This window comes from Desmodus rotundus, chromosome 4 (genome assembly GCF_022682495.2).
Source record: "Desmodus rotundus isolate HL8 chromosome 4, HLdesRot8A.1, whole genome shotgun sequence".
NCBI lineage: Eukaryota > Metazoa > Chordata > Mammalia > Chiroptera > Phyllostomidae > Desmodus > Desmodus rotundus.
In genome coordinates, this window is record NC_071390.1 from 21350245 (window position 1) to 21361646 (window position 11402).

General features: G+C 57.7%; 1 protein-coding gene across 8 annotated transcripts; it reads left to right on the forward strand.

The window, feature by feature from the left end:
• The first annotated feature begins 39 nt into the window (after positions 1 to 39).
• POLL (DNA polymerase lambda) lies at positions 40 to 8177 on the forward strand. Of its 8 annotated transcripts, none has more exons than XM_053923406.2 (9): positions 40 to 85; positions 857 to 1021; positions 1756 to 2050; positions 2242 to 2404; positions 2759 to 3076; positions 3826 to 3999; positions 4506 to 4681; positions 6679 to 6847; positions 7302 to 8177. In XM_053923406.2, the coding sequence occupies exons 2-9, from the start codon at positions 907 to 909 to the stop codon at positions 7635 to 7637; spliced, it is 1746 nt and encodes a 581-aa protein (XP_053779381.1). In that variant the 5' UTR covers positions 40 to 85; positions 857 to 906; the 3' UTR covers positions 7638 to 8177. The 8 variants fall into 8 exon arrangements, with proteins under 8 accessions (XP_053779381.1, XP_045047527.2, XP_045047529.2 ...); XM_045191592.2 differs by lacking the exon at positions 40 to 85 and adding an exon at positions 106 to 387; XM_045191594.2 differs by lacking the exon at positions 40 to 85 and adding an exon at positions 106 to 387 and having other exon boundaries at positions 4506 to 4642.
• Positions 8178 to 11402: the final 3225 nt, after the last annotated feature.

An 11402-nucleotide genomic window follows, 5' to 3' on the forward strand; every position in this document is an offset into this window, starting at 1 on the left:
CCCGGAAATTGTTCTGGTCATTTTTCCGCCCCCCCCCTCCACCCCCGCCCCTCTCTCACTTTATCCGCTTTCATTGGCTACTCGGGTAAGTAATTAGTAGTTTACTCTTGCCCGCCCTCCGGGTGGATTGCTGGGCCTGAAGTTGACCCTACCCTGGACTGAATCCTCAGGGCACGGTCCGGACTCGCCATCCCTGTTCTGGCCCCCCAGCTGGGAGTCGCGAGCACGCTCCAGCTGCGTGCTGCGGCGGATGCCCCACACCTGCCAGCTGTGAGGCCGAGATTCTCCCAATCCCGGAAGGCTGCACACCTGCAGTGGCCGTGCCCCATCTTCCCGCAGCTGCCGGGGTTGAGCGCTCTCATGCCGAGAGGCCTGCAACTAGGGCAGGTACAGGGTATTCCGCCTGTCTCCTTAACCTCCCATACCACCAGGTTTTCCTCTGCGGGTCTGTGATGGGGTAGAGAAAGATTATGTGGAGTTTGTGCAGATTCACCCAGTCTCTACTTCTCTTTGGGTTAGTTCTATTTCCTAACTTGGCATCCCCTCTTGGTAAACCCCTTTGGGATGCAGCAGGGCAGACACCGCACTGAATCTTTAGAGTAACCCCTCTGACGAATGATACCGTTTGGTACCCTTCAGAAGTTCCTCCAGTAAGTCTGTTCTTCCCTTCATTTTCCCCAATACTCTGTCTTTGAAAGGCTGGTGAGTGTAGAGCTAGGCTGAACCGCTGAAGTTCAAAAGGGTTTCGGGAGGCCCTGGGGAACTGTGCTACTGTCCCCAAGGCCTGGTCGGTAGAGATCCTACTGCCATAGGCAAAGGGGTTGGGGAGCCTCAATTCTGGGTTTCCTCATGACAGCGGCCCTGATCACCGCTCACACAGAAAGGCCAGGGTCCAGCCATACCTCGATGGACCCCAGGGGCATCTTGAAGGCATTTCCTAAGCGGAAGAAAATTCATGCAGATTCATCATCAAAAGCACTTGCAAAGATCCCCAAGAAGGAAGACGGTGAAGGAGCAAGAGGTGAGCAGACCCAGTTTCAGAACCCTCGTGTGCTTGGGCCTTTAGACTTTCCGCATTGTTCACGGCCAGAATCGGACATTAGGACTGATGCTGCCCGCCCAGGGCCTGCAGGTTGGCTTATACCTGCCTTGTACCAGACTTGGCCCCAGGGCTTTGACAGGCCACTCGCTGTGTTCTCTTCTGCCCCACCCTGAGACCTCCATCAATCAGAAAATCCTCCTTGGTCCCTAAGGAAATGAATGACTGGCAGAATCCTTGGCTCTCCCAGAAGTTGCCTGCATTGGGGGTGGGGGAGCCCAGAAATCCATCTCAGATTCCCAGAGTTATAAGATATCTTGCAGCCAAATTGACAAATAGATGGCAGAATAGATTCTCACATTGGGTGGGAAGGGAGACTCTGTTAGACTGAGAGGCCTATAATTGCAAGACACGCGTGCCTTGTGCCTGGTGTACAGGGGGTATCTGTTAATACTTGTTGCATGATAAATGAATGAACCAATTTACAGGATGCCTACAGTGTGCCAGACACTGTTCTAGTTTACACGAGGGAACAGGACTTGCCAAAACCCTTGTCCCTCACATCAAGTGACGGCCCCTGAGGAAATGAACTGTGTGCTGGTGGTGGAGCCCCCAGAAGGTGGAGCCTGGGTGGAAAGAAAGTGACTGTTTGGGTCCTACTGTCTGGATCATGTCTGAAAGTTATGACAGTAGGCGTTTGAATATCTCCTCCACAGGGTGGCTTAGCTCCCTACGGGCCCATGTGGTACCCACAGGCATTGGGCGAGCCCGGGCAGAACTCTTTGAGAAGCAGATCGTCCAACACGGCGGCCAGATACACGCTGTCCAGGCGCCAGGGGTCACTCACATTGTGGTGGATGACGGCATGGACTGTGAGCGAGCCCTCCGCCTCCTCAGACTGCCCCGGCTGCCCCCGGGGGCTCAGCTGGTGAAGTCAGCCTGGCTGAGCTTGTGCCTGCAGGAGAGAAGATTGGTGGACACAGCAGAATTCAGCATCTTCATCCCTGACAGGTGGGCTGGTCCCAGACTTTTCTCAAATGTTTTCTGGCAGCATCTTAAACTCTTTCCTTGAGTTATTAAAAACAACTCTCATTGTCTTAATTGAACACATTAGAAGACCAAGGTCTCCAAATCGAGAAGGATTGGGAGCAGAAACAGGGCAAGACCTTTGGCGTCTTATCTTCCCATCACCATCCCTGCAGGTGCCTGGCCCAACCACAGCTCAGTAAAGCAGACCAGGACTCTGCTACTCCTCCTGGAGCCTGTGAGGCTCTGCTCAGGACTGCCTTCTCTCCTCCCCCTACTCCCGCTAGACCTGTATCTCCTCCCCAGAGAAAAGAAGAAGCTGCAAGCTCCCGAGCCCAGGTAAGGAGCCTTTCAGCCCCGCAGCTCCTTTCCCTGGGAACTAGATCACAGAGACATGAAGGGCCTAGTGGTTGTTCAGAAAGGCCAGGGCCCCGAGAGAGGAGGGCTGTCTGTTGTGAAGCCATGTAGATCTTCCCGACACTCTTCACTTCTGTATTTGCCCACATCGTATCTACCACATGCCACTGGGCGTGCCAGGGATGGGACCGAGGAAGTCAAATGGAGCACGGCCCCACACTTACAGAGACCCAAGGCTGAGACCCAGCCTAATTCTTGGGTGTAACTAGGAGACTCACCCCCCACCTTTGGGGAGCATTTGTGGATTTATTGTCCCTTCTCCTTCCTTACCTCAAGCCCGGCTCTGATGACGGAAGCAGTGATGGGGAAGAGACCTGGGTTAGCGCAGCTGATTTGGAAGCCCTGATTAGTGGCCGATACCCCATACCCCCTGAGGGAGATGGGGAGCCCTGCCCTGCCCCTGAGGGCCTGGGTAAGTGGGTCTGTGCACAGCCTTCAAGCCAGAAGGTGACCAACCACAACGCCCACATCACAGAAAAGCTGGAAGTGCTGGCCAAAGCCTACAGTGTTCAGGGGGACAAGTGGAGGGCCCTGGGCTACACCAAGGCCATCAATGCCCTCAAGAGCTTCCACAAGCCTGTTGCCTCCTACCAGGTACCCAGGGGCCAGGGCAGGATATGCAGAGGGTTGGGGTGTGGTCTTCTCTCTACTGGCAAGAGGTTGGTGGAGGCACTGGTCACAAGCGGGGATCAGGTGGAGTGGTTGAGAGTTTATGGTTCTGGGACTTGTACAAAAGGAAAAACTGGGGAGGGTGATGAAACAGACTGGCAAAATCTTGATAATTATACAAGCTGGTTAATGGTTGCTTGGGGATTTGTTACACTGTTCTGTGTACTTTGGAATTTTTCCCATAACAAAGTTTTTAAAATGTTTAGACTCTGGAGGCCAACAGACAGGGTTTGAATTCTGGCTCCATCAGTCACTAGTTGGGTGACTTTAGGCAGATGACGTGCACCCTTTGAGCGTTGATGTCCTTGCCGGTGAAGGGACCGAGAGCAGCAGCAGGCTCAGCGTGGCGTGGGGGCCGAACTGCATGTTCTCTGCGGCGCGTGCCTGCCACGCAGTGCAGCCTCGGTCAGTGTGAGCTCTCGCTGCTGCACCTCGTGTCCCTACTTCCTGTGCCGATTGTCATCCCCCCGGACACCAGAAGACAGGCTACCCAGCCCATTCCATGCACACATCCCGTCTTCAGCTGTGCCCAAGCTTTACACTGCCACCAGCCGCCAAGCGGCCAGGCTGGCTTTTCCTCAGACATCTGCCAAAGGAGTCATCTCCCCCCACCTCTGGCTCTACCCCTTCGTCTTCTCACTCTTCTTTCCTGCCTCTTCCAACCCCTCCTCTAGGAGGCCTGCAGTATCCCCGGGATTGGGAAACGGATGGCTGAGAAGATCGTAGAGATCCTAGAGAGTGGACATCTGCGGAAGTTGGACCACATCAGCGATAGCGTGCCTATCCTGGAACTCTTCTCTAACATTTGGGGAGCTGGAACCAAGACTGCCCAGATGTGGTACCATCAGGTCACACCTTATCCCTGCCCCCGCTCAGTTTGGCTGTGTCTCAGAGCTCCTGACCTATGGTTCTCGTACCCTGTGCTCTGATGGGAATAAACCCAGACTAGAGGGAGACCATTTTCCAAAGGGCCCGCGTGTAGACGCCTGTCCTAGCTCCAGAACTGCCCTGCAGTTGGGGATACTTGAGGCATTAATCTGTGGCAGAGGCAAGAAGTATGATTCTCTGTCCCCCAGGCCAGCAAGGGCCTTTCTGAAGAGACCATGGCTCAGGGCCGAGACCCAGAGCCCAGATAGAATCATGACCCCGGGCTCAAATGGGCCTTGTCTTCCGGGACCCCTGCCTTTTCCAAGCTCCACTGATTACAGACACAACTCAACTGCTTCTGGGGGTGGTCCTGTCTCAAGTCTTCCTTGGAGTCTGGGGGTGATGGAAGCCTGGTGTGCACACTCGTTCGCTGCCTCTTCCCTGGTCCTGGGTCCTCATGGTGCCCCCACTGCTTTCTTCTCTCCAGGGTTTCCGGACCTTAGAAGACATTCGAAGCAAGGCATCCCTGACCACCCAGCAGGCCATCGGCTTGAAGCATTACAATGACTTTCTGGAGCGCATTCCCAGGGAGGAGGCCACAGAGATTGAGCAGACAGTAAGCAGGTGTCTCAGAGCAGGAAGAAAGCCAGGCCCTGCCATAAGGTTAGGGCCTGGCCCAGAGCCAACAACTCCTACTCCCAGCTGGGGAGCCTAGCAGGCAGAGGCAGCTGTGGGCCGCCAGAGGTTGGGACCAGGGAGCAAAAAGCAAGTCAGCACTGAAGCTATGAGCCCAGAGGAGGGGTAGGTGGCTTGATAGGGAAGGACTGCAGAACTGGCTCCTTGGATTAGCGTTCCCAGGGTCAGGAAGAGTAAGTGTTGGCTTATACGCTAGACTGGTGTTGGGACTGGTTCACGTTAGTATTAGGTTAGGGCTAGATTATAGTCAGAACTACTTAAGGCTGTTGAGGTTTGAACTGGGCTAGGTTAGGGTGGGTCAGGGCAGAGGTTCTTAACATTTTTTGATTCACAAACTTCTTTGAGAGAACCCGGTAAGAACTATGGACTCTTTCTCTCCAGAAGTGACACAGATGTGCAGAGTTTTATATCTCTTTGCAGATGTGTGGACTTTCTGAAGCCCATCTTGGGGTTAGAACTGGGGAAGAAGCCCAGTGCTAGCGGGATTGGGTTTGGGGTTAGAAGGAAGCTACATCGAGAAGTGAGTTAAGGTTAGGCCTGAATTAGGAGTAGGGTTTTTTTAGCGTCGGATGCCTTTAGTTAAGATTTGTGGTTGTCCTAGAAATAAGGTTTGGCCAAGATTAGGGTTTCATTTAGAGTTGGGTTAGGGATCAAGTTCACATAAAACCTAGATTACAGAGATTAGGGTGCATTTAGGGTTAGATGTATCATTTGTTCAGTTGGCATTGGGATCAGGGGCTGGTTGCTATGGGCAGGGCTTGCTGTCTGTGGTCTAGGACTCTGATCGGGAAGGACTCTGGACGGCTCAGTTGAAATGGGCCTTCAGCTTTTCTCCAGGCCACAGGAGTCCGAGGCTGGTGCGGGATGGATGATGGGCCCCTTTGTTCACCTGTCGCCAGGCCTTGGTGTTAGTGATGACACTGTCACTCAGCCACTGTGTCCAGGCAAGGAGAATGCCCCAGTGAGCCTCTGGGCCCCCTGTCCAACTGGCCTGCTCTCCCAGCCCGCCCCCCCGGAAGGGTCCAGCCTTAGGAGTTTTTGATGGATTACTCGCCCCAGGCCTCCTCCCATCTTCTTGGGAGGCTGAAGAAAGGAGTGAGGGGATTAGCAGAACTGCCTGTCCTGAGGATCAAGGTGTTGTGGTTGAGGGTATCCAGGACCCCAGAAATCTCAGTGTCCTGGGGTGGAGGCGGGAGGCCATCTGCATATGAAAGGCCAGTGTCTGTGGGGTAGGGACTGATGAGCTGGTCCCTCTCTGTGAGGGACCGCCTCAGCTGACAGCCCCTCTGTCTCTGTCACCACTCCCTCCTCACCCAGCTCCATTCCTCCGAGTAAGGACAGAGACACTGGCTCAGAATTGCCTCTCTCCCCTCTCCTCCCCACCCCACCCCTCCATTGTACGTGTAGTTATATTTCTGGGCTGGATTCTCCCCCAGACTTGGGCCCAGCGCACCCTGCCAGCCGCCTGTTCAGGCTTCAAACCCCAAATCACACACTCTGTCTGTAGCACTGAATCCATAGATACCTGGGGCTGCTGAGACCTGGCTGAAGGCTTTCAGGTAGTCGGCCCTCTGTCCTAAGTGCACAGACCCGGCACATGGGTTTAGGCTGGGGCCAAGAGAAGATGTGGCTCTGCTTTGGAAGAGCCCTAGAGGGAAAGATGAGAGCTTTCCCTCAGCATCCGAGTGTTCTTTTCTCTCTCCACAGGCTGCCCCCCACAGTGTGAGCACCGTCCTTCCCTTCTGTCCCAGTGATCTTAGAGAACTCTGCCCCCAGGGTAGATTTCTGGCCTCTGTTCCCTGGGCCCGTTTCCTCCTCAGGCTTTCCAGTCTTTCTTCCAGGCACAGGCTTGGGGTATAGGCTAGGGGCAGGCCTCTGGGTTGGGGAAGACCCTGTGCTGACAGAGAGGAACCCCTTGAAAGGCTAAGGCCCACAGCCCCTCATCCCCTGCTGCTCTTTCCCAGGTCCGGGGATCAGCCCAGGGCCTCAACCCTGGGCTGCTCTGTGTGGCTTGCGGTTCCTACCGACGGGGGAAGGCGACCTGTGGCGACGTTGACGTGCTGCTCACTCACCCGGATGGCCACTCTCACCAGGGAATCTTCAGTCGCCTCCTTGACAGCCTTCGGCAGCAAGGTATAAGCCCCCTCTCTGGGTGATTTGGGTGGCAGGGCAGGGCTAGGTGGCACCCAGGAGGGACAGCCTCAAAGTTGCGATCTCTGGGCAGGACACAGGGGAGGGTTGTTTCATGAGAATCTCTCCTTGTGGCCAGAGCCATGTCAGGGAAGAGATGAAACGGCCCCAGACCACACAGGCGCTTAGTACCACCTGCAGGTTGAGTGTCCCTCCTGATCTTTCTGTGACACTGTGGGGGATGGGAGGGGTTTTTATGCAGCTTTTACAGGTAAGGAGACAGTCCCAGAGAAGGCAAGGTCACCCATCAAGGAAATGGGTGACCTGGGACTAGAGGGCCCAGGATGACCAAGAGAGAGCTGGGAGGACAGGACGGCCCCGCAGGGCCTGGGCCGAGCCCTCCCAGCAGCCCTCCTGTGCTGGGCCAGGGTTCCTGACTGATGACTTGGTGAGCCAGGAGGAGAATGGCCCGCAGCAGAAGTACCTGGGAGTGTGCCGGCTCCCGGGGCCAGGGCGACGGCACCGACGCCTGGACATCATCGTTGTGCCCTACAGCGAGTTTGCCTGCGCCCTGCTCTACTTCACCGGCTCTGCCTACTTCAACCGCTCCATGCGGGCTCTGGCCAAGACCAAGGGCATGAGCTTGTCAGAGCGTGCCCTCAGCACAGCTGTGGTGCGGGACACCCGAGGCCTCAAGGTGGGGTCTGGCCGAGTGCTTCCCACCCCCACTGAGAAGGATGTCTTCAGGCTCCTAGGCCTCCCCTACCGAGAGCCAGCCGAGCGGGACTGGTGACCCATGGCTGGGGCGGGGGGCACACCCAGCTAGACCAGCTACCCACCTGGCTGTCCAGTACGTCCTAGCCTCTGCTGGCTGAACTGCCCACTTCAACCACCAGCTCCCTGGGCCTGAGGGAAAGGGCCAGCCTGGTTCCCAGGGTCTGCCCACCCTCCCCCGACAAGAGCAGGCTGCTCTCCCTTCCGCTGCACAACTGGCCCTGGTAGAGTTGTGCACCGGCCCCCATGCCCCGTTCTAAGCAGGAACAGGTGGCTAGTTTGAACCCGGCTTCCTGTGCTGAACACTCAGGCACCCCCCTTCCCTGTGCTGAGGGGGGTCTAGCTGCTGGAGGTGGGATGGGGGCTGCAGGGGGAGAGGCAAGCAGCTGTGGCCCAGCATTACCCATGACCCTCTGGAGCAGGAGAATGAGTCTCTCCGCGTACTCCCTCCATCCACCACACTTCCTGTGCAGCTGGAGGTGTTGGGAGGGGTGCCCCAGGCTCCATGAGGACAGCATGTGGAGGCCCAGGGACCCAGTAAAGTGCACTTGACATTCAACCTGCCTGGTGTCTGTGAACTGCGGCAGCCCCTGCCTGCCTTCTTCCATCCAGGTGGGGCTGCAGATGGGAGCTGAGCGGGAGCTCAGAAAGGCAGGTTAACTGCTCTTCAGACAGGTCAGGCCTGAGTCGGCTCCTGAACTAGAAGGGGACTGGGGGGCATTAAAAGAGAGAAGTGATGGAGTCAGACATTCAGGAGTTCTCGTCTGCCATCGGCATCTCCTGTGGGCCCTGCCCTGGAGCCGCTGTCTGGGAGCAAGAAGAAAAGTGGCAAGGCCTGATTAGGAACAACTGAGTGGTGACCTGTATGTCACCGACGGGGCTGAGGCAGGCAAGGAAGGCTGCCTGGAGGAGGAGAGGGGCAGGCTGACAGTGAAATAGCCTGTCTGAGAGGGGTAAGCAGGCTCTGGGCACAACTAAGGAACCCGCTTCCGAGGGGCTGCGGCGCGCTGGGAGCCAGGAGCCGGGAGAAGGCTGGGCTGGTGGAGGACTGAGCTGAGGGGCCTAGTTTGGTGGAGTGGATGGGAGCAAGTCCAGCCAGTGGCACCCAGATCGTTTTCAGAGGCCGCACCTTGCAGGATGGAGAATTTGGTGAGGGATGTGGAGGGAAAGCGAGGACGGTTTGGGTATCCCGAGTATGGACACAGAGGCAGGAGAAGGGGGCTGTGTTGGAGCAGCAGCCAGGAGCCTCGAGAGGCCCCGTGCGCTGGGGGATTTTGAGGCAGAGCACAAAGGAAGCTCTGGAGGCAGAGGTGGGCTCAGACCCCTGTGACTGGCTGTGAGGCGGAGTGGGGTCGCTGAGTCCTTCGCCTCTGTCAGTAACTTGCAGAATCCGGCGCTGGCCCTTGTTTTCCTGGTTTCAGTCAGGGGGTCCCAGCAGCTTTAGAATGGGCCCTGAGTCTAGTTCATAGCCCCGAGGTCCAAGCCACAGGGCCTTTGCACGGGTTATGTGGGGAAGGAACCAAAAGCCCATGGGGCCCGAGGGTCCCTTTTGCACAGCCTGGTGCCAGCCAGAGGCAGCTGTATCAGAGGCCCAGAAACCTCGGTGAGGGCTGAGCCTCCCCTCAGCATCTCCTGCCAGGGAGGTGTGGCTGCCCTGGGCCTGGAGTAGGCAAGAGAAGCAGGGAGACCCCTGGGCCCCCAGGTGTTAGGGCTGCTTTTGTCCCCATCCCAGGTCTGCTAGCTCTGCTCTGGACTGGGCCCTCGCACCCGTCCCGGTCACCAGGAAGGTCAGAGTTGGCAGAAGCCCAAAGCCTGGGGTGTTGGGGTCCAAATGTGGCCACTGTTCCTCCTGCTCCCTTTGCTCCCACCAGTGCCCCTCGCCTACACAGCAGCCCCTCCCGCCCAGAGGACCTGGGTCTCCAGGACTAGGAGCAGGGGGAAGGAGTTAACCCCTTTCTACACACAAGGAACCCCCAGAACCATGGGAAGGGAGAGTGCTGACTGTGTCTGAAACCAGGGCCCCCTTCCGGAGACTCAGAATCCCGAGACCACCCCCAGACCAAACAGATTTCTGGTCCCGCCTTCTGGCTAGGGCGACGGGCAATCGCAGGCTAAGGGGCGGCACTCACGTCCTCTGGAGGGGTCCGTCCCGAGGGTGCTGTCCTCTCGGCTGCGCAGTCTGACCCAGGGGCCCAAGGAAAGCTGATGCGGGGTTGGCGGGGGTGGTGGTCTCTGAGTCCAAGTGAAGCACAGTGATGGCAGGGGGTGGGGGTCCCAGCCACCTCAGAGCCTGAGCCTGGTTGTCAGCCGGTTCCCGTCCTGCCAGAAAGGGACGTGAACTCAGAGACCCACGGGAACCGGTGTTCTGTCCAGCAACTGAGCGCCCCCAAGTCACCACCCAGCCACTGCCCCACCCACGTCTTGAAGGGGAGACGGGCACCCCGCGCTCGCCTCCTGCCCGAGCCCAGCCGTTGTCACGCGGTCCCTGGGCAGACCACACGAACGGCAGACCGCATAGTGGGCCCCCACGGAGGGCCTGCAGGTGTGCTCCCGGTCGGCTGGGATGAGATTATGCCGGTTATCCGGTGGGCCCCGTCCAGCCCTGAACCCTCGGAAGTGGAGAGCGTTTCCCAGCTACAGTCAGAGCTGTGGTGAGGGAAGAAAACTCAGATGCGGTGTTTCTGGCTTTGGTGGTGGAGAAAGGGGCCACCAGCTAAGGCGTGCGGGTGGCCTCTAGAAGCTGGAGGCATCGAGGAAACAGATTCCACCGCAGCGCCTCGATTTCATCCCGGCGAGACCAGCGTCCGGCTTGGAAACACGGCGCTGCGCTCCGGCGGCCGTGCGAGGTTTGGGCCACCGCACGTGTGGCGGTCTGTTGCCGCAGTAATAAAGGACCGGTGAGCAGACAGGTGTCTCGGTCACTCGCACACAAAGTGAGCAGGCCCTGCTGTAAGGCACGAGAAAGCCCCCCCACCCCAAAGTGCAGTGGGGTGTGGGGAAGGGGAGGGAGCCTCACAGGCCTGGGATAGGGGAAGGCGGGGTGCGGGGGGAGGCAAAGCCCTGGGCCCCAGCGCTCTGGGACTGGCTGCCACTTGCTCAGCCTGAGCCTCCCTTCGTGTCAGTTTCCCTTTCACACTTTGTGCTCAAGACACAGTCCTCTCTGGGCTGCTCTGCCCCTGCCCTGCCCTGCCAAACTGGGAGCCTCATCTTTTCCCAAGGCCTGGGGTGATGACATTGACCTTGACCCAAGACTTGCCCTGAAAGGGGAGCAAGATAACTGCCAAGTTTACTCCTGGGTTCTGGCTGCTCATGGGGGAGCAGCTGGGGGACAGGGACAGGGGCCTCCCAGGCCTGGGCTGGGCATGGCAAGGCGGGCGAGCTCGGCCGCATCCTGCACTCTGGGATCTGAGGTCTGGGAATGGAGCACCCAGGTCCTTTGTCCTGCTTCTCCACGGGAATTACGGAGTCCCTGTCCCTTTAAATGACATGGGATGCCTCTTGCCAGGAATAGGGACTGTAACTTGGAGAAGACACCGGCCTTACTCACTCTCTTCACCCGCCAACAAAAGAGCACCTTTCCAGACCCTCCCTCTCATCTCAGATCAGCTTCACATGGAAACTACAGCTGTTGGGGCACCTGCTGCTACCCAGACTACAGACGCGCAGGCAGGTGCTCCCCCAGGCCTAGGCTGGGCTCAACCCCAAGATCTTTAGCTTTACTCTGCCCTTCGGTCAAGGCACCAGCCAGCTAGTTTGCCAGAACCCCTGGGCCATTGGGCAATCC